The sequence below is a fragment of the Haliotis rubra genome, unplaced genomic scaffold (assembly GCF_003918875.1).
Source record: "Haliotis rubra isolate DU_JTF1 unplaced genomic scaffold, ASM391887v1 Scf361, whole genome shotgun sequence".
Classification (NCBI taxonomy): Eukaryota; Metazoa; Mollusca; class Gastropoda; order Lepetellida; family Haliotidae; genus Haliotis; species Haliotis rubra.
Genome location: NW_025767037.1, coordinates 854,443 through 876,992, shown reverse-complemented (window position 1 = coordinate 876,992; position 22,550 = coordinate 854,443). Strand labels below are relative to the sequence as shown.

General features: G+C 40.8%; 2 protein-coding genes across 2 annotated transcripts; both read left to right on the top strand.

Annotated features, from left to right (window-relative positions):
• The first annotated feature begins 251 nt into the window (after positions 1 to 251).
• Positions 252 to 7,282, top strand: LOC124285516 (serine/threonine-protein kinase PRP4 homolog). Its single transcript, XM_046721757.1, has 5 exons — positions 252 to 275; positions 1,660 to 1,892; positions 2,773 to 3,233; positions 3,559 to 5,562; positions 6,786 to 7,282. The coding sequence occupies exons 1-5, from the start codon at positions 252 to 254 to the stop codon at positions 7,280 to 7,282; spliced, it is 3,219 nt and encodes a 1,072-aa protein (XP_046577713.1).
• A 1,185-nt stretch (positions 7,283 to 8,467) lies between these two features.
• Positions 8,468 to 9,928, top strand: LOC124285515 (micronuclear linker histone polyprotein-like). Its single transcript, XM_046721756.1, has one exon. The coding sequence runs from the start codon at positions 8,468 to 8,470 to the stop codon at positions 9,926 to 9,928; it is 1,461 nt and encodes a 486-aa protein (XP_046577712.1).
• The last annotated feature ends 12,622 nt before the right edge of the window (positions 9,929 to 22,550 follow it).

Genomic DNA, 22,550 nt, shown 5'->3' with positions numbered 1-22,550 from the left:
GGATGAGAAGTTATGTCTTAATGGTGCCCCCTACGGTTGTGAACATAAATTATTCGGGGATAGCGTATCACTTTTTCTATGTAATGGAATAATTATGCCAGTAAACAACGAAGCTGGAAAATAACATGCACTAAACAGTGTTTTAAATACAATCTGCATATACGGTACAAATGTATCTTCCTCACTATATATATCCCACCACAATATTCCGTTATATAATCAATACCTATTTATTGTATTTCATTTCCGCAATGGCTTTAGATATTTCCTCCCTGGTACTTAGAGAGTCAGATATATCTATTAATATGGCTACAGCATGACTGCACGCATCAGATTCGCTGACAAAGACTCCATCGCCGTCATTCTCTTTCAATTACTTTCTGTTACTGCTTTATGATGCAAACCATTTGGAGTCGTTATTGGCGATGTTTGGAAATCTGACACCTTGATTTGTTTTAGAGTGACATAAATACACTGGTGAACATTTTATCATTCATATCTTCTTCTTATTCTTCGAACATTAATAAATGTATGGGTTTTTTGGCACACATTTACAACATTTCATATTAACTATCAGTCAGGTCGTGGGAAATTAATTCCTTTACCTGTCTCAACTGAACCAAGTTATCTCCACACAAAATTACCCAGCACTGAGCAATTATTGTGTACAAACTGCTACAGGAATGTTTAATGTTAACGGTTATTCAATATTCAGTTGCATTAAACAAGCTCAGAATATTTTCTTTCGCCCCTCTGTATATTTATATCTTATGAATATTTGGTTCAGTCTGATGAATCAGCTGTAACGTCTGCGTGTCTACGCCTAGTGTCTCAGCAGTATTGTCCCAGGCAGTTTCACAGTCTCCCAGATACCCACGAAATCAAAGTTTCCAGCACATAAAGAAAAGGTATTGTCAGTTAATTTCGGAAGCAGTCCACTCACATTCAACATTCAACATTCTACAATACCGGTTTGTGTTATCTGACAACCACGGGCTCGGCCACACCGTTATGTCTTTGTTGAGAGTCTTGAAATAAAATCCGTAGTCTCCCAACGGACATTATATAATTGGTGCTGCTCAAACGTGGGCATATTTGCTGGTTGATACAATACGTTGTATAGATAATGTCAAGTTCATGTCTCATGCAACTGTAGATTGTATTAACAATTTTCTGAGTCACAATACAGCTACATCTTATTATGGCGTAACCTGATTATCTCGAGCTATCGTGGAACGCGATCCGACTTGTACCGCCTGTCCGCTGTCAGGATCTGGCTATCAATAGTCATCTGCCCATGGTACAATACCCGTGGTCATGACGTAAAGATCTACTTCCTTCATTATGCTGTCACGCCAGGATATAAGGTAAAATACTGTTCAAACCAGCGTTAATTCCAATTCATTACTTACTCATAATGACTAGGCGATCCTTTTAGGTTGACGCAGATGTTGCGTCCGGGGTAGCCATTGTCAAGTGATAATGATTACCATCATGTAGACCCCTCCAACTGATAATTATTATCGCGATATCTTGAATACCGGTGTTTCTGACGACTGCACTTATAAAAATCATGATTCTGGAAATGATTCAGAAACTGCATGTAACCAAGGAGGTGTTCATGTCCATGGATTTAAGGTATTCTTGTACATGACTTAGTTGAACAGTAGGAGTTGGGAAGTGGGCGTAAGGAAGCGTAGTGGGAACCGAGATCTGAGAAGTGAGAGTTATGAAATCGGAGGTGGGAGCTTGGAATTTGGAGTTGGGAAGTGGAAGTTAGGAATTCGGAGGTGGCAGGGGGAGTTGGGAAGTAGAAGTTGGGACGTGAGAGTTTGCAAGAGGGACTGGGAAGTAGGAAAAGGGAAGGGAAGCTGGGAAGTGGGAGCTGGGACGTGAGAGTTTGTAAGAGGAACTGGTACGTAGGAAACGGGAAGGGAAGCTGAGAAGTGGAAGTTGGGACGTGAGAGTTTGCAAGAGGGAATTGGGAACGGGAGCTGGGAAGTGGAAATTGGGAATGAGAGTTGGGAAGTGGGGGTTGGGAGGTGGGGTTGGGAAGTGGGAGTTGGAAAGTGGGAGGTGGGAAGTGGGAGTTGGGAAGTGGGGGTTGGGAGTTGGGAAGTGGGAGTTGGGAAGTGGGAGTTGGGAAGTGGGAGTTGGAAAGTGGGAGCTGGGAAGTGGGAGTTGGAAAGTGGGAGTTGGGAAGTGGGAGTTGGGAAGTGGGAGTTGGGAAGTGGGAGTTGGGAAGTGGGAACGAGAGCGTTCGGTCGAAAGTCTCGAGGTCGAAAGTGGTCAGAGCAAAATCGAAGCTCGAAAGCTCAGGAAATCGAAAAATCCAAAAGTCGAGTCGAACGAAAATCAAAGGCTCGGAGATCGAAAAGTCAGAGAGTCGGAAATCGGAGTTCAAAAAAATCAGAGATCGGAAAATCAAGTTGGAAATGGGAGGTGGGAAGTCGGAGTAGAGAAAAATCAGAAGTTTCGAACTCAGAGCTCGAAAATCAAAAGTCAGGAAGTCGAGAAAAATGGAAAATCGAAGTCGAAAAAGGTCGAGTCGGAGAAAGTCGAAAATCAGCAGAAATCGAATAATCAGAGGTCGAAAAAATCGAAATCAGAAAATCGAGTCAGAAAATCAGAGAAAATCCGAAGGTCGAAAAAATCAGGTTAGAGTTCACGAAATTAAAATCAAAGAGATCGGCAGAAAATCGAAGATCGAAAAGAAATAAAATCAAAGAAAGGTCGAAAATCAGCATCAGAGGTCAAGAAAATCAATTTCAGAAAATCGAGGAGTCGAAAAGGATCGAAAGTCGAAAACCGAGTCGAAACAAGATCGGCGTCTCGAAAAATCAGAGGTCAGAAAATCCGGAGTCCGAAAATCAGGCTCGAGAAATCAGAAGGTCGAGATCAAGAAAATCAATCAGAGGTCAGAAAAAGTCGAAGGTCGAGAAAAAAAGGTCCAGAAAGTCGGCATCGAGATCGGTCCGGATCCAGAAAATCGAGAGGTCGGCGTCAAACCGAACTCGAAAAATCCGGAAAATCAAAAAAATCGAAAGGTCGAAAATCAGGGTCGAAAATCGAAGACAAAATCGATCGAGATCGGAAATCAGAAAATCGGTCGGAAAATCATGGGTCGAAAGGTCGAGAATCAGTCAGTCAGAAAATCAGAGGAATCGGCATCAAAGGTCGGAAAGTCGAAAAGAAGTCGAAAATAAAGTCGAAAGAAAGTCGGAGGTCAGAAGGTCAGAAATCGACAAAGTCCGAATCGGGGTCGGATCGGAAACAGAGGTCGAAATCGAAATCCGGGTCGAAGAAAAAGTCGAAAAGATCGAAAAATCCGAAAAATCGAAGTCGGCATCAGGTCGATCAGAAAATCAGAAAATCAGGATCCGGTCATCGAAAAGTCGAAATCCGGAAGATCGAAAATCGAAATCAGGTCGAAAATCGGGGAAAGTCGGGGCGTCGAGTTAAAATCGAAAATCGGAAAGTCGGAAAGGTCGAAAAATCGAAAAGGTCAGGGTCGAAAATCGGGAAATCGAAGCTCGAGAAGTCATCGTCGGTCGAAAGTCGGAAAATCGAAAAGATCCGAAGATCGAAAACTCGAAAGTCGGAAAGTCAGAGGTCGGAAAATCAGAGGTCGGCGTCGGAAGTCGGCAATCGAAAGCTCGAAATCGAAGGTCGGGGGAATCGGATCGAAATCGAAGATCGGCGAAGATCGAGAAAATCAAAGGGTCCGGAAAATCCGGAAGGTCGAGAAAACCAGGTCGAAAAATCCGAAGGTCGAAAGAAAATCCGGGGGTCGAAAAGTCGGGAGATTCAAAATCGGTTCGAAAATCCGGAAAATCGGGGATCGCGTCGAAAAGTCAGAGGTCGAAAATCGAAAGTCGAAATCAAAGCTCGAAAAGTCGGAGGTCGAAAATCGGAAGTCGGTCGAAAATCAGGTCGGTCGGGGTCGAAGTCGAAATCGGAGGTCGGAAAATCGAAGGTCGGCGCGGAAAGGTCGAACTTTCGGAAATCGAAGATCCGAAGGTCGAGAAAGTCAGGCTCGGAAAAGTCCGGCGTCGGAAAGTCGAAATTCGGAAAATCGGAAGCTCAGAAGTCGAAGGTCCGGAAAAGGCTCCGGCTCGAAAGTCCGGAAAATCGGCGATCGATCGAAAATCGGAATCGGTCAGGAAAATCCGGGCTCGGCGGTCGGAGGATCAGGAAAGGCGTCGAGGGTCGAAAATCGAAGGAAGTCGAAAATCGGAGGTCCGGAAGTCGAAAGTCGGGATAGTCGAAAATCCGGAAGTCGGAAAAGTGAGAGGTCAAGAAAATCGGGGGTCGAGAAATCGAAGTCCGGAAAATCGAAGGATCGAGAAAATCGAAATCAGAAATCGAGGTCGGAAAATCGAAAGTCGTTCGAAAGTCGAAGTCCGGAAAATCGAAAGGAAAATCAAAGGGTCGAAAATCGAAGGTCAGAAAATCGAGATTCAAGGCGGGATCAGAAAATCGAGGTCGAAAGTCGGAAGTCGAAAAATCCGGAAGTCATCCGTCGGTCAGCGTCGAGAAAAATCCAGGAAGTCGAAATCGAAGTCGAAAGTCGAGGGTCGAAAATCAGAAGTCCGAAAATCAGAGGTCGGCGTCCGGAGATCAGAAAATCGAAAGGTCAGAAATCGAAATCGGCGAGATCGAAAATCGGAAGTCCGAAAAGTCAGAAGATCCGGAAATCGGAAATCGAAATCGGGGTCCGGAAAGTCGGAAACCATCAAATCGAAAATCGAAAATCGAAAATCGGAGAGGTCGAAACTCGAAGGTCCGGCATCGGCGTCGGTCGGCATCAGATCGAGATCTTTCGGCGTCGGTCGAAAATCGAAAAGATCAGAAAAATCCGGTCCGGAAAATCGAGAAGGTCGAAATCCGGGGTCGAAAATCAGAAGCTCAAGAAAATCGGGGTCCGAAAATCGAAATCCGAAAATCCGGCTTCGGCATCGAAAGGTCCGGAAAAATCAGGCTCTCAGAAAATCAGAAAGTCGAAAATCGAAATCAGAAAAATAATCGAAGATCCGTCCAGTCGAAGAAGTCCGGAAAATCGGAGATCGAAAAATCCGGGGGTCGGAAAAATCAAAGTCGAAAAATCAGGATCGAAGGTCGGTCGGCATCAAAGGCTCAGAAAAACTCGGAAGTCAGGAAATCAGGCTCAGAAAATCGAAAGATCGAAATCAAAGTCGAAGAAAATCGAAAGTCGAAATCCGGAAAGTCAGGCTCCAGAAAATCGGGGGTCGAAAGGCTCAGAAAGAAATCGGCGTCGGAAGTCGGCGTCCGAAATCCGAAAATCGAAGTCGAGATCGAGGCTCGAAAATCGAAAGATCGAGAAAATCGAGAGGGTCGAAAATCAAAGGTCGAAAATCAGAGAACTTCGGCAAAGTCGAAGATCGGCAAAATCGAAAAATCAGAAAATCAGAAGGTCGAAAATCGGAAATCAAGAGGATCGGTCAAGATCCGGGGTCCGGAAAATCCGGAGATTCCGGAAAATCGAGGTCGAAAAGTCGAAAGATCGAGAAAATCGGCGGTCCGAGAAAATCCGGAAGTCGAGTCAGAAAATCCGGAAATCAGAAAGTCAAAACTAAAGAAAGTCGAAAATCCGGGTCGAGAAAATCGGAAAATCGGAAGTCGAAAATCGGGCTTCGGAAATCGAAACTCGAAAATCGAGATCGAAAATCGAAAGGTCAGAAAATCGGAGTCAGAAAATCGGAGGTCAGCATCAGAGAGGTCAGAAAATCGGGTCATCGGAAATCGAAATCGAAGCTCAGAAAGGTCGAAAATCGGATTAGAAAATCAAAGGTCGGCTCAAAGTCGAAAATCAGGGATCAGAAAATCAGAACTCGAAAATCGGGATCAGGAATCGAAAAGAGAAAATCCGGGATCGAAAAAATAAAGGGTCGAAAAGTCCGGCGTCGGAAAATCGAAGGTCAGAAAATCGAAGGTCCAGAGAAATCCGGAGGTCAGAAAATCAGAGGTCCGAGAAAATCAGGAGATCGGCATCAGAAGTCGAAAATCGATTCAGAAATCGAAAAGGTCGAGTCAAATCCGAAGCTCGAAGAAATCAGAAAATCCGGAATCCGAAAAATCAGAAGTCGAAAAAATCCGAAATCCGAAAATCGAGATCGAAAATCAGAGGGTCAGAAAATCAGGAAGTCCGAAAAAAATCAAAGGTCGAAAATCGGAAGTCCAGAAAAATCAGAGGTCGGCGGTCCGGCTCATCGAGAAAATCCGAATTTCGAAAATCGGATCGAAAATCGAAGGTCGAAAATCAGGCTCGAAAATCAGAGGTCAGAAATGAAATCAGAAATCGAAACTCGAAGATCGAGGCTCGAAAGGTCGAGAAAATCAAAAAGGCTCAGAAAATCGGGGGTCGAAATCGAAGGGTCGAAAATCAAAGATCCGAAAATCAGAGGGTCGGCGTCAGAGGTCGTCGGAAGTCCGGAAAATCGAAGTCAGGATCGAAATTGTCGTCGGTCGGCATCAGAGGTCAGGAAAAATCCGAAATCGAAGGTCATCGAAATCATCACCGAAAGAATCGAAAATCGAAAATCAGTCATCCGGGGTCAGAATCGAAAATCGAAAGGATCGAGGTCCGAAAATCAATTAAAATCAGCGAAATCAGGTCAGAAAATCAGAGGTCATCAGGGTCGAAACCAATCAGGATCAGGAAAATCAGGATCGAAATCGGGGTCTCAGAAAGTCGAAAATCGCGGAAACTCAGAAAATCCGAAAAGTCGAGAAAATCAATCAGAAAATCAGGCTCGAAAATCAAGGTCGAGGGTCAGAAAATCAGGGGTCGAAAATCGAGAAGTCAAAAATCGGGGATCAGAAAATCGAAAGGGAAGAAAATCGAAGTCCGGAAAGTCGGTCCGAAAATCAAGAAAATCGGAAGTCGGAATCGGAATCGAAAGAAATCGGGTCGAAAATCGGTCAGTTCGAAATCGGAGGGTCAAGAAAATCGGGAGTCGAAAATCAGGCTCGAAGTCGAAATCGAAAATCCGGATCGAAAATCAGAGATCCAGAAAATCGAGAGTCGGCATCGAAGAGGTCAGAAAATCAGGGGTCAGCATCCGGAAATCAGAAAATCCGGAATCAGAAAATCGAAATCGATCATAGAAAATCCGAGGGGTCGGAAAAGGCTCGGAAATCAGGTCCAGAAAATCGAAGGTCAGAAAATCGGAAGGCTTCGAAAGTCGGAAATCGCGAAAAGTCGACTAAGAAAGAAAATCGAAAATCGGAAGTAGAAAATCGGAGGTCGAAAGGAATCTAGGATCATCGGGCTCGAGAAAATCCCGAAAACGAAAATCAGGGAGGTCGAAGTAATCGAGGTCGAAAATCCGAGGTCAGGAAAATCGGGAGATCAGGAAAATCAGAGGTCGGCGTCGGTCGGCATCAGGGCTCCAGAAATCTCGGAAGTCGGAAATCGGGCTCGAAAAAGTCGAAATCAGAAAATCGAAAGGTCGAAAATCGAAGTCGAAAATCGAGGGTCGGCGTCGAAAGATCAGAAAATCAAAGATTCGATCAAATCTCGAAAGGAAAGTCGAAGTCCAGAAAATCGGAGGTCATAAAATCGGAAGGTCCGGCATCGGATCCGGGCGAAAATCGGGAAGTCGGCGTCACGGGGTCGGCATCGGCTCAGAAAATCGGTCGAAAATCCGGTCATCGGAGGTCCGAAAATCAGGCTCGAGAAAATCGACTCGAAAATCCGGATCGGCATCGAAGGTCGAAAATCAGGCTCGAAAATAAAGGTCGGGAAAATCGAACTCGGAAATCGGGAGATCGGCGAAAACTCATCAGAGGATCATCGGAAGTCGAAAATCGAAATCGGCATCAGAGGTCCGGAAAATCGAGGTCGATCTCGAGGTCGGCGTCAGAAACTCGAAAATCAGAAGTCGATGAAATCGAAAAGTAGTCCGAAAGTCGAAAGTCGAAAGGTCGAAAACGCATCCGAGTCAGCGAAATCCGGGATCGAAAACAAGGGTCCGGAGAGGTCGAAATCCGAAAATCCCGAAAAATCGGAGGATCGGCATCAGGCTCAGAAAATCATCAGGTCGAAATCGGGTCATCGAAAGGTCGAAAATCAGGCTCGAAAAATCGAGGTCGGAAAATCGAAGCTCGAGAAAGTCGAAAATCCGGAGTCAAAATTCGAAAGTCAGGCTCGAAAATCGAAAAGGTCGAAAGTCGAAGGGTCGAAAATCAGAAGTCGAAATCCGAAGTCGGAAAATCAGAGGTCAGAAGTCGGAAGTCGGCGTCGGCGGATCGGCATCGAAGCTCAGAAAATCCGAAGTCCGAAAGTCATCAAGAAAATCGAAAAATCGAAAATCGGGGGTCGAAAATCGAAGTCAAGCATCGGAGGTCCGGCATCAGAGGTCAGAAAAATCCGGAGATATCAAGCTTCAAATCCAGGCTCGAAAGTCGAAGATCAGAAAAATAAAAGTCTCAATCGAAGTCGAAAATGTCCAGGCTCGAAAATCGAGTCGAAGAGCTCGGGATCGAAATCGAAGAAATCAGAAAATCCGAGGTCCGGTCGAAAATCAGAAGATCGAAATCGAAGTCGAAAGTCGGTCGGCATCGAAGCGATCGGAAATCGGAAGTCAGAAAATCGAAAGATCGGGTCATCGAAGGTCAGAAATCCGAAGGTCGAAAAATCGGCGTCAGGATCCGGAAAATCAGAAGTCGAAATCAGTCAGAAAATCGAAGATCAGAAAATCGAAGGTCGAAAATCGAAGGTCGAAAGCTCGAAGTCATCGGCATCGAAATTCAATCAGGGGTCTCGTCAGGCTCGAAATCAAAGGTCGGGGTCAAGGAATCAGAGGTCGGCGTCGAAGTCGAAATCGAGGGTCGGAAAGTCGAAGGTCGAAATCAGGCGTCGGAAAGATCGAAGGTCGAAAGAAGCTCGGAAATCGAAAGGTCAGGAAATCGGAAATCAGGATCGAAAATCGAAGAAATCGGCAGTCGAAGTCGAAAATCGAAGGTCCGGAAAATCGAAGTCCGGAAGTCGAAGAAGGTCGAAATCAAAGGATCGAAATCATCGTCAGGTCGAAATCGGGGAATGAAGTCGAGAAACGAAAGGATCAAGGTCGAGCAAAGGTCCGGAAAGTCGAGCGTCCGGTCGAAGAGTCGGAAATCAGGTCGAAATCCGAGGGTCGGAAATCATCGTCAAAGACGAAATCAGGTCCGAAGATCATCTTTCGAAAGTCGAAGTCCAGAGAAATCAGAGAGGTCAGAAGGATCAGAGATCGAAATCGGATCAGAGAAAGTCGAAAGTCGAAAATCAGAAATCGAAGATCGAAATCGAAAGGTCGTCGAAGTCGAGTCCGGAAAGTCGGAAAGTCGAAGGTCGAAATCGGATCAAATCGGAAACAGAAATCAAAGGTCCGGAAGTCGAGAAAATCGAAGTCCGGAATCGGAGGTCGGCGTCGGTCGGCGTCGAAACCGAAAAATCCGAGGTCATCAGAACTCGAAATCGAAAGATCCGGAAAATCGAAGGTCAGAAAGTCGAAGGATCGGAAAAGAGGTCGGCATCCGGAGGTCGAAATCAAAGGTCGGAAGTCGGAATCAGGCTCGAGAAAGTCGAGGTCGAAATCGAAAGGGTCGAAATCGAGGGTCAGGCGGAAAATCAGAGTCCAGGATTGGAAGTCGAAAGGTGGGAGTTGGGAATGGGGCTGGGAAGTGGGGGTTGGGAGTTGGGAAGTGGGAGTTGGGAAGTGGGAGTTGGGAAGTGGGAGTTGGAAAGTTGGAGTTGGAAAGTGGAAGTTGGGAAGTGGGAGTTGGGAATGGGAGCTGGGAAGTGGGGGTTGGGAGTTGGGAAGTGGGAGTTGGAAAGTGGGAGTTGGAAAGTGGGAGTTGGGAAGTGGAAGTTGGGAAGTGGGAGTTGGGAAGTGGGGGTTGGGAAGTGGGAGCTGGGAAGTGGTAGTTGGGAAGTGGGGGGTTGGGAATGGGAGCTGGGAAGTGGGGGTTGGGAAGTGGGAGTTTTAAAGTTGGAGTTGGAGAAAGTGGGAGGTGGGAAGTGGAAGTTGGGAATGGGAGGTGGAAAGTGGGAGCTAGGAAGTGGGATTTTGGAATGGGAGCTGGGAAGTGGGAGTTGGAAAGTGGGAGCTGGTATGTGGGGGTTGGAAAGTGGGAGTTGGGAAATGGGAGGTGAGAGTTGGGAAGTGGAAGTTGGGAAGTGGGAGCTGGGAAGTTGGGGTTGGGAATGAGAGCTGGGAATTCGGAGGTGGTAAGTGGAGCTGGGAAGTGAGAGTTGGGAAGTGGGAGCTGGGAATGGGAGCTGGGAAGTGGGAGGTGGAAAGTATGGTGGCTGATTAGGGCCATCGCTTTCTCGCCATAAAATTCGGAGGCGAGAAGGCGATATCACGAGACGAGAAAGCGATAACACGAGACGAGAAAGCGATAACACGAGACGAGAAAGCGATACCACGAGACGAGAAAGCGATATCATTGCGCGAGAAAGCGATAGAGCGAGAAAGCGATAGAGCGAGAAAGCGATAGAGCCAGAAAGCGATAGAGCGAGAAAGCAATATTACCCATAATTCAGTGCTGTCTGCGCATGATCGACTACAAACGGGAGCTCAGTCGCCATTCGTAATTTCTGGATAGTATTAAATGTTTTCAGTAATGTTTTTGACCATGCATGGCGTTGTATGACTTGACGTTTAGAGAATATCTAATACAGATTTAGACTTTCCTTTGACATGCAATTTGCACGTATGCGATAGTCATATCGTGAAATAACGGAAACGTTCATTTTGTGATGTGACTAAGGGAATTACATATTTTATGACATGACTGGATTCGAATTGTCTGAACCAACTTAATCACACCAACCAATTGAATTATTTCTTTGATGGGCATTTTAGAAGTTGAGTTGATGAAGAATAAAGACAATTATTATGGATATACAACTTCTTTTATTATGTGGAGGCGACGTTTCGACATAGATTCTAATGTCGTTGTCAAGCAAGTGATACATGAGTAACAAATTGAGAGAATATATACATGAGTTGTTATTACAGTAGATAGGGAATCACTTGTTCATACAATAAATGAGGTTGTTTTTTTTTTGTGTTTTTTAAAATCTTTTTATTTGTTCCCATAATTGAGTACAAGCATATAAAGTAAAGCAATAAATGCATAAATACATGATCAAAGTTCATTGGGTTCAACACAAATGTTAGGTCAACTGATAGCATAGAGAGAATATACTCCAGTAACAATTATTCCCCTTTCATTAAAGATTACGTCAGAAATTAAATATTGAGAATAAAGGAAACCATTTGTCTGAAAATTGATCAGATTTATTGTTCCTTCTGGATATGAAATTTTGAACCGTATAAATGTCTTTCAATTTTTTTTAAAAATTATTAACTTTTGGAATTATTTTCTTCAAAGTGCAAGTATATATATATTTTTTAGCAGATAAGATTATATGATTTAGTAATGGCTTATTACCCAAAATTCCAAACCAAACCAAGGTCTTTGTTATTTCAAATTTCTGTATATTTTGGATTATCCAGTTTTCAAGTTCCTTCCAGAAGGTTTGGGCTACAACACATTCCCAATATACATGACATAAAGTTTCACTATCAACATTACAAAGGCTACATACTGCATTGTCAACCAGTTTCATTTTCATAAGTTCTTTTTTTCTATAAATAATTCTGTGCAAAAATTTAAATTGAAAGTCTAAAAGTTTTACATCTTTCACATTCCTTCTGCAAATATTAAAAATCATAAGCCAATCAAAATCAGTATCGTAAAATAAGTTTTCCCATTTTAGGCAAATATGAGGTTTAATATTGTCAGATAAGAGTTTATCATAAAATAATCTTGAACCTTTTTTCAAATCCATAAAATCTTTATAGAGAAAGTTATCATCCAGATCATTGTTATGTATATTTCTGTATTGTTTTATGGTCAATTTCCATGATTCAGGTATGATATAGAAAACATATCGAAGATCCATATATGTACCTCTAATATCAAATTTGAACTTCAGATCTTCAAGAGACATAAAACCATCTTCATTACAAAGGTCCTTAATTGTTAAAATTCCATTTTTAGCCCAATGCCTGATAAAGAGATTTGGGTTTTTGAAATTATTATTCAGCCATAAAGGTTGTGCTAAAATTCCTTTAATGTTGACTGCTTCTATGGTATTCTTATTACAGTATAATTTCCATGCCAATAAAACATCTTTCCAAAAAGGATTATCAATTTCAACAATATTCTGAAAATTTGCTCCATATTTTAGTATATCATTTAATGGAAACTTGCATGGATTACTCATATTTGTTTTTCTCAAATAGAGTCTGAGTGTGGATAATTTCATGGCATTAACAAAGGTTTTAATATCTATCATGCGTAAACCCCCTTCTGTATAATCCTTTTTCAAAGTGCTCCGTTTAATTTTATCATTTTTGTCGTTCCAAATGAATCTGAAAAATAGTCTCTCAAGGGAAGTGATAAATGCATCAGGTGGATTAGGTAAAGAATTGAAAATATGAACCAGTTTTGAAAGAGCCAATGTTTTAATTACAGTGATTTTGCCAATCAGTGTGAGATGTCTTTTTCTCCATGTTGCCAATAATCTATTAATTTCTTCAAGTCTTTTTTTTGCGTTGATTACCCATAAGTCATTCAAATCAGGTGTGAATTTAATACCCAAAACTTCAAATTCCTTTTTTTGCCATTCTATATTCAAATCTTCACAAATCATATCTCTTCTACCTGCATTTGAGCCTATCCAGATTGCTTTAGTCTTATCGATATTTATCCTTAATCCTGACATATTGTAAAAAGTATTAATGATATCAATAGCAGCATACAAACTTTCATCTGAACCATCCAAAAATAATTCAGTATCATCAGCATATTGTCCTAATTTATATTCCTGAACATATACAATACCCTTTATATCATCATTTTGTCTTATCATACATCCAAGGATTTCAGCTACAAAAAGAAACAAATATGGCGATATTGGGTCACCTTGCCTGCAACCCCGCTCATTAGGGAAGAAATCAGAGAGATGTCCATTCTGAATAACACATGATGTTGTATCATAAGTTAATAAATTAATCCAGCGTATAATCTGTGGCCCAAAACCAAATTTTAGTAAAACAGAGTTGATAAATTCTTTAGAAACTGTGTCAAAAGCTTTTTCGAAGTCAATTAAGATCAGAAGACCAGGAATATCTCTTTTCTTTGTTTCAAATATAAGATCATATAATAACCGTGTATTTTCACTAAGAATTCTACCCGGTATGAATCCAGTCTGGTTATTATGTATCAAAGAGTCTAAGGTGATTTTTAACCGGTTAGAGATACATGCACTAATTATTTTATACAAAGCATTTAATAAAGTAATTGGTCTCCAGTTCTTTAATAAGGCTCTATCTTGATTAGCTTTAGGTATACAAGTGATAACTCCTCTCTTCATGGTAAGAGACATCTTATTTCTTTTTGAAACATCATTGATAAATCTAAAAATCCAAATTTTGAGTTCTTTCCAAAAGTACTTGTAGAAATCTATAGGAAATCCATCAATTCCAGGGCTTTTGTTATTCTTCATACTTTTACTGCAAATGATATTTCATTCATATCTATTTCTTTTTCCAAATTGTCTCTAAATTGGTCACTCAAGATTGGAATTATTACATTGTCTAAGTGGTCATCATTTTTATAATTCTTGTCTGAAGAATAAAGTATTTTATAAAATTCTTTCAGTTCATTTAATATTGATTTACTGTCAGTAATTTCCTCATTCTTATCTGTAATAACTCTATTTATTGCTTTGCTGACATAATTTCTATTTTCTAAATGGCAGAAGTATTTTGTTGCTGTTTCTCCTTCCTCATACCATAAGATTCTGTTTCTAAGTTGAATTCCTCTTATCTCCTCTTCTTTAATTTGTTGTAGTTCCAATTTTAATTTTGTAAGGTCAGATAGTAGGGCTTCATTAATATTTTGGAAATCTTTTCTAATATCATCTTCACAGTCTTTGATTTTAATTTCCAATTCACTGGTCTTATTTATTGTTTTCTTTTTGAGAAAAGATGAAAAAGAGATTGATTTTCCTCTTACTTTCATCAGAAAAGTTTCCAAGAATAAGCTATCATCAATCTTCAATTTAATATCCGAATCATCAACATTTTCACCATTATGTTCAGTATCTAAATATTCTTCAATTGTATCCCTCACGATTGATCTTACTAAATCAGCATATTCAGGATGTAAGAGTAAGGAAGTGTTAAATTTCCAATAACCCCTTCCTCTTTCTTGGTTGATAATGTTTGAAAAAGTAAAGCTAATGGCTGAATGATCTGTTTTATAACCAGGTATGATATCAGAATCAAGTGAAATATTAACCAAGTCTTGTGAAATTAAGAAAAAGTCCAACCTTGCTTGTTGTCTAGGCTTTTTTCTCCACCAGGTATACTTTCTTAAATCAGGATTCAGTTCTCTCCAAATGACTATAAGATCAAGGGATTCAATTTTGTCTAATACAATATTAATGCCTGAGGATTGTTGATATTTTTATAATTTTCCAAATCAACTGAAGGATCAATGACCAAATTCCAATCCCCTACAATAGCTATGGATTCATTATCAAAATTACAAATATTGTTGAAAAGTTTTAGATAAAGATTTGGGTCATCATTGTTAGGTCCATATAGATTTGTAAGGGTGAATCTTTTATCGTCAACAGTTATATCAGCAATAACATAATTACCATTTTCATCCTCTAATGTTCTGTGTATGGTAAGATCAATGTCATTATTAAAGAGTATAGCCACCCCTCTAGAGTTAGATCTAAAGGGTGCAATTATACTTTGCAAACCCCATTCATTTTTAATTTTATTTACATCTTCTTTAGCCTCATGGATGTCCTGCAAACAAATTATTGAATATGATTTTTTCCTGTATAGATTCATAACTTCTTTCCTTTTATTAGTGTCAGCTAGGCCTGTACAGTTAGCTGAAACCATTCTAATTTTCTTAATTTTATCCACAGTCAGATGCAAAAAAAACATATTTTTTTTAAATTAAGATGATTTAGAGTAAGATAGTTCATACAGGATATAAAGGGAAAAGCTGGTTGTGAATGATATGTTGGTTCAACTTTCAAACAGTTGGAACAGATTTTTTCTTTTAACATAACTGTAAAGTGGTACAGAACAGACATGTAAAGGAAAGTAAAGTAGTGAACATGCAGGCGGTGCATGTGTTTGGTAGAAAACACAAGAGATAAAAGCCAAAAATATGTACAGAAATAAAAGCCAAAATAGAGGCATTGATGCTCTATTCTCAAACCCAATGTAGAAACTTACAGCAGTCAGTGTGCCAGCTGATAAGAGCATAAACATGACCTCAAGGTCGATGTCGGACATGATTGACAAGAGTCGCATTGCCAGTCTGACTGAGTTAACCTCAAGCAGATGCGTGTCCGCTTAACAAATGACATAGGTTGTACAATAAATGAGGTTGATGTACAACGCTTGTATAAGAGACTGAGTAAGTTGATTGGAAGCCAGAAGGGTGATATACAAGGACTGAATTAGAACTTATAGGAAGCCAGGTGGATGTATATACAATGGATTGGGTTGATGTACATAGTTGAATTGAAACAGATAATGTACGCAAGAAATATTATTGATAACTTTATCAAGTGATGGTAGGCATTGGGAATATAGTATCCTTCATCTCTGTTGAAGGGCGGATCGTATCTTCTTGATGTGTACTGCTTCCAGACTTTTGTAGTCTGACTGGTTCTTTTGTACAGTTTTCTTTGAATTATGATATTGTGTGACAAATGTGTCGGAAGTGCCAGATGAAAGGGAGGGACCTATGACAAATAAGGCACTTTGACGAGTATAGTTTCATGGTGATTTCCACCATGAGTGGCCAGCACTAAGACAATCAACCACATCCAAACCATCATCCTAAAATAAAATCACTGAGTGAGTGTGTGAATTGAAATATATGTCGCCTAAGAGCAATATTCATGTTTTAGGTTCATTGTTGATGGTTTTGTGACGCCATATTGTACGCCATCAGTTCAATTCCTACTTAATTTCAAACAAATTGGAACTTGCGTTTCTTTTGCAGCTTAGTTTATTACATATCCATCACATTCAGAGAGTTTTGAAGTATGTGACACTATAAATGAGCCGTATGTAGACAATTCTATAATAATTATCATTTCTCGCTGTTTGGTTATAGGTGAAGGAATTAGAAATGAGGTATGGGAACTTAACCATTTATGTTTATGTCACTTTATTGTATTTCAGGGTGATCAAAATACAGCTGTAGTTTCTTTGAATTAATATAGACGATGAAATTTATTAACTGAAGAGCTTTACCTACATGAACCTAAATCGCTCCTACCCAAAGATAGAGGAGACGCACGTGACAGTAAAGCTCCTTGGTACCTCAATGTAGTAACAGAACCATTCCACAGTCAATGGTGTAATCTAAGCAAATAAAAGGATGCTGTCAAACGTTCGTCTAATCAAAGCTGAAAATAGTACGCAGTTAAACGCTGGTCTAGCCACATATAGTGAACTTCTTTGGATGGCATTTAGAAGTTGGTGTGCTGAACAACGGGGAAAGTTACATGGATATACAACTTCTTTATTATAATGTTAGCGACATTTTGGTCCGCCAATTTCAAACCCGTTCTGCCATCAAAATATCTATCAAAATCCATCTTTTCCCCCAAGTTGTCTTCTAACAAAAGTTAGATAATAGACATGTTATACCAACAACTGATCATGATTTTCTACAATATATTAATACACTCCGCCGCCATTTTGACTGCATGTAGTAATTGATGTGTGTGATATGTACTCTTATAGCACCATTGGTGGTCTATCAAGAATAAAAGTAAAGTAAAGGCTACAGCTGGACGTGATCGCATAGGTTTGAAAAGCTGATTGGTGTATCCAATTAACCTTTCGTAACATTTTCGTTTCCAGAGGAGGACGTGAAACTCGTTCAATATATGGAACTATCTACCTGTATCATCTTGTTTATAATTTGGTCAACTCATGTCAAAACGATTCAAATCGAATGAGAGCAATAGGTGACATTCACTGGGATGCAGACAAATAAACCCTCCTACACATCTACAAAACATTTATCATGTACACACTGGAGTGAGTCGCTACCGTCCTTCTCTATCCCCAACTAAACTCCTTACAATATATAAAAAAAGCCATAGGTGCAAAGAATAGTACCTACTAGCTAGTAGTTACTAGAAGAAACCAAATTACTCAATAACTACCAGACTGGGTCTGAAAACAAAATATCAAAACACCAAACAAAAAAAGCCCTACTTTTTAACATTTAACCCATATTCATCTATTTAGTAGACTCCTTATTAGCTTATCAGCAACAGTTTAACTGTTCTGCACAATAAGTCACAATATACTTTACACCACTTACTTAGTCGGACTTATACGTAATCAACTTCCCAACCCTCTTACGTCCAACTTCTCAACTCCCAATCTAAGGTAAATTATTTTCAATATACAGGTGTTTTATGATATAGTGCTTTATTCCCCAAGTAATAATTTTATTACGTTTTTGTTAAACACACCTACCACGTCGGCCGATGAATTGTGGCACTGTCTCAAGTCGATAGTTGGGATATGGGGACAGACAGACATATACGTATGTACACAAGCAATTCTTGTAGAAATATGAGAGACTATGGCACATACATTTAGAACAATACCTTTTTCACATAATAGTAGAAATATATATGTGTTAAATATGCACACATAAGAAGACCAGATGAAAGGCACAGGGTGTATAAAATTCCATCACTGATACAATAAAGCCCGACGGGAAGTTGGTTTGGTTGGTCTGTTGTTTAACACCGCACCCGGTAATATTACAGCTATATGGCGGCGGTCTGTAAATAATCGAGTCTGGACCAGACAATACAGTGATCAACATCATGAGCATCGATCTACGCAGTTGGGTTACGATGACATTGTCAACCAAGTCAGCGAGCCTGACCACCCGATCCCGTTAGTCACCTTTTACGACAAGCATGAGTTGCTGAAGACCAAGCTAACCCGGTTTTCACGGGTGACATGGGGAGTAAGCAAATGTGTAGCTTAGCCCAGTGAAAAACAGGGCTCATAAAAGAGGACTCATAAAATACCTAAAGGTATTTAAGAGAATGTATGGATGTCAACTTCTGTATTTGTGGAACTGGAACACGATGTTACGGAGTATATTCTTCGGGTGAATGAAGAGACTAGAAACTAGGAAACAGAAAGCTAAAGACGTACATTTGAAACAACAGTGATAAGATAACAAGGGAAGCCAGTACTAATTAATTAGCGCTTAATTGGTAGGGTGGATGGACAAATGGAAGCCAGGCATTGTTAATCCCGGCATGAATAATGAAATAACAATGGTGGCATTTAACAAGGGAAATGACAATAAAGAAATGTAAGCCAGGAATTAATCCAAGCCTAATTAGTGATGTAACAATAAATTAAATTATTGTTATCCAGCCCTTTTTACAGACTTTTTAAGAGCACTCATTTATTTCAACGAAAACACACTCGGTTTCTGGAGTTATTGTTGGATTATTGTTTGGACAAGTTAAAGGATTAATTACAAAAATGCCACAGAATTTGAAAGCATGTTCATTTTGTTTCTATACGACTAAACCAAATGACTATAAAGCCTCCTATTATACGCAGGCAAGACGTCATGTGCAGACAGGGCAGAATTATGTGAGTTATCGCTTTCTCGCTCTATCGCTTTCTCGCTTTCTCGCTCTATTGCTTTCTCGCTTTCTCGTTCTATCGCTTTCTCGCCTTTGTATATCGCTTTTTCGCTCTATCGCTTTCTCGCCTTGGTATATCGCTTTCTCGCTCTATCACTCTATCGCTTTATCGCTTTCTCGTCTCGTGTTATCGCTTTCTCGTCTCGTGTTATCGCTTTCTCGTCTTGTGTTATCGTTTCTCGTCTCGTGATATCGCTTTCTCGTCTCGTGTTATCGCTTTCTCGTCTCGCGTTATCGCTTTCTCGTCTCGTGTTATCGCTTTCTCGTCTCGTGTTATCGCTTTCTCGTCTCGTGTTATCGCTTTCTCGTCTTGTGTTATCGTTTCTCGTCTCGTGATATCGCTTTCTCGGCTCCGAATTTTAAAGTCCATAAATATTAGGATAGCTACCGGGCTGAGGCATTAAGAAGCTGGATGTACCATCATAATTAAATATAAATAATACATATAATGAAGGTTTGTTATCCTCTGGTGAATGTTTTTTTTCTACTTTTTCTACTTTTTCTCTTTTAGTATTTTTTGTGTTGTTCTTGTGGTGGATGTGGTGTTTGCTGTTGTGTTCGTAATGTCGTGCTGGGTCACCGTGTCCTGCAGCCTGTGTCTGCTAAGTAGATACCATTTCCTCTATAGACGACGGAAGCAGTCACAATGAGCTGACTTTATTCGTTCGGTATTCAACATGGCCATGTCGCCCCAGTAACGTGTTTCATTGAAGGTGGTTAACGTCCACTAAGCTTTGTTCTGTGCATACACACTCGAATCTTTGTGCATGTTCCAATTACAAACTTGCATAATATTGCAACTAGTTTATAGTATCTGCCTGTATCTAGAGTGTCATTAATTCTGCATAAACACAATCAGTCGATTGGTTTAATGTCTCGTCAACTGTTGGTGCCAGACTACTACTTGTGTGGCGACGTTAACGCCCAGACCGGTTAGGCAGCAACACCCTCTGATTGTTCAAGTTGGATGCCAATATAATTATACATACATTCTGTCAGAGCCGTCACGGGGATAACTGTGGGAACTACAATAAAAGCAGTCCGAGGTGACTGTGGGTGAACAAATGTCCACATACATTATAGACGTGGTAGTGTTCTGTTTATCGTACAACATTCTCTACTGGTTGACAATGCCTTTTGACTGCTTTTCTCAATATGCCTCACAGTAGGTAAAAACGACACAGCAATGTTCTAGGTGTGCTTTCGTCACACTCGTTAGGGTCAGATTTCTAAAAAAAACCTATGCACACTGTCGGTATATCTGCATTACATACATTGCCTTGTTATAAACTGATGCCTGTGTGTTAATAGAGGGGACAAAAACCTAGTTGTATATGGTCAGGCAACACTCTCTTTGAGTGCAGGGTATTAACGCCCATCGAACAGAATAATGGATTTCGATTACCGAAAGAAGTTTAGAATTCAGTATTGACGCTTACGTCAAGTCAATCCTCTAACATATGAATATGTGTACAGCACTAAAATAGAACTTCATATCAACAACCCAAAACCACTTTATACCTGGCAAAAAACATAACCAATGGCGGTAAGTTTTTCAATATAATGTAATATCGACTTCAAGCCTACTGGCCCTTCAATTAATCGTGAATAAATACCTTAGATTCGTCATATATCATGCGTTTAGTTCTCCATTATTCATTACCTCCTACGAAAGAGCTCATGATATTAAGAAAAAATGAATAAATTGCGACAGAATAGGGTAAGTTAAGCATCAACTGAACGGGGTATTTGGGGTGAGGCATAATCGTGGTGAGTACATGCAGTCACGGCGCAATAAATAAACTTGAAAGCAAAGATACGTAGCTAGAGATTTAATGGATATGTTGAGTTCATTTACTTCATTTAGACTTAAATGTATTTTTTTATATCTGAGAAATGAGGACTTATACACCTCAACCAAACTGTTACAACTGGCTGTAGTTTTACTGTAAAACACGGACGCCGCAGCACTGTACACAGCGTATTTATTCTACAGCATTCAACTATCAGCACACTCGTGCACGTTCTATGTGGATGCCAGCGTCAGGGTATGTGTATCAGGTATTAATCGTTAAGGACAACTCTCAAGTGGAATGTTTTCAGAGAGTGTCATTCCGGGTATTGCACCAGCTACGTATACAATACTGACCTGGGTGCCGTTGTACAAAACAACCTTAGCGCTAACACTACCTTAAGTCTATGTTAAGGTATGGGAGTTACGGTCACCCTAGCGCTAACATTGCTTTGTACAACGGACTCCAGGGCCTCCTTTCACAAAGCACTAAGGTGATCGTAAGTCACTAAGGTAACCTTAGTGGAAAGAATGGGAGTTAAGGTTAACCTTAGTAAAGTTGCTTTGTGAAAGGAGCCCCAGGGCAACAATTCCAGCAGTGATTGTTATACAAGTTATACATATTGGCCCAACTGCCTCCGTGGTGTAGTGGTTAGAGCGTCCGCCCGGAGAGCGGAAGGTCGTGGGTTCTATCCCCGACCGCATCATACCAAAAGACGCTAAAATATGGTACTTGTTGGTCCCTGCCTGCCGCTCGGCATTAATGGGTACAACAAGGACTGGTCGCCTCGGAGTCAGTATAATGTGTCTGAGTGGGGTATTCATGCTCCACTGCGGCATGGTATCTCAGTGGGCTAGCACTATAAAATCAGCTTTAGTCTGGGCTAGTACAAGCAGCCGCACATACACATACACACGCAAGCACGTCGTCATATGAGCGAAATATTCTCAAGCACGACGTTAAACCCATTTTCACCTCACCTCACATACTGACCCAGGCTGATCCCCGACGTAATTAAATATAGTGACCTTATGTTATCTGGCAGTATAAATTGTTGTCGTTCAAGTCGTAGTGATTGTCAGTGACGGCATGGCTGAATAAGAGCAACTGCCCTTGACGGTTACTCACAAACATGACAGGTTTTATCGTGCGAGAATGTTCTGTGTGGTTCACGTTCTGGAAGGCTGGCTGTACTAATACATGATCTAGTGGTGGGAAGCAGTAGGCCTTTTTCGACCGGAGCTTTGCCTGATCGACTTGCAAAGAAAATAGCCCCGTCTGCTTCTAACGCTATTCGGGGCGGTGGGGTAACCTAGTGGTTATAGCGTTCGCTCGTCACGCCGAAGACCCGGATTCGATTCCCCACATGGGTACAATATGTGAAGCCCATTTCTAGTGTCCCCCACCGTGATATTGCTGGAATATTGATAAAAGCGGCGTAAAACCCAACTCACTCACTCACTCTAACACCATTCCCGATTCAAGAAAGCCGAGGGACGTATTCAAAACATTCGACAGTGACAAAATTGTGGCCAATCAACTTACATTACTTCTATAGCCGGTTACTTCATGTACTTATGTCTGCTGACCCGTTGCATTACCTTGTTACTGTACAACTGAAACTGTATGTCAGAATATAGGTTGTTGATATTCAGCCATCGTGTATTGGCATTTACTGATTTCACATTTTCAGTGCGTACATATTTTCTGACTTCCTTCTTCAATTTGGAAATCACCTTATAACACCTATCCTATATTCAATTCTTAATTCATTTCAAATTCTTTAGAAGGATAATGTGTATTGCCAAGTCTGTGAGAGAAGCAATCAGACAAGATCAATATCGATACTGATATACAGTGAGAGCTGTGTCGCCTACCCGCTGAGCACACGCAGGCAGGAACACTACTAATCAATTAGTGATTTCCACTGACTG

Excerpts from the sequence above, each read along its gene's own strand:
- LOC124285515 (XM_046721756.1), top strand. The coding sequence starts at position 8,468 with ATGTCCAGGCTCGAAAATCGAGTCGAAGAGCTCGGGATCGAAATCGAA.
- LOC124285516 (XM_046721757.1), top strand. The coding sequence starts at position 252 with ATGGCTTTAGATATTTCCTCCCTG. Across the intron at positions 1,893-2,772 it reads TGGGAAGTGGGAGCTGGGAC|AAAATCGAGGAGTCGAAAAG; the intron begins GTGAGAGTTTGT and ends AATCAATTTCAG. Across the intron at positions 5,563-6,785 it reads CGAGAAAATCCGGAAGTCGA|GTCGAGGGTCAGAAAATCAG; the intron begins GTCAGAAAATCC and ends TCGAAAATCAAG.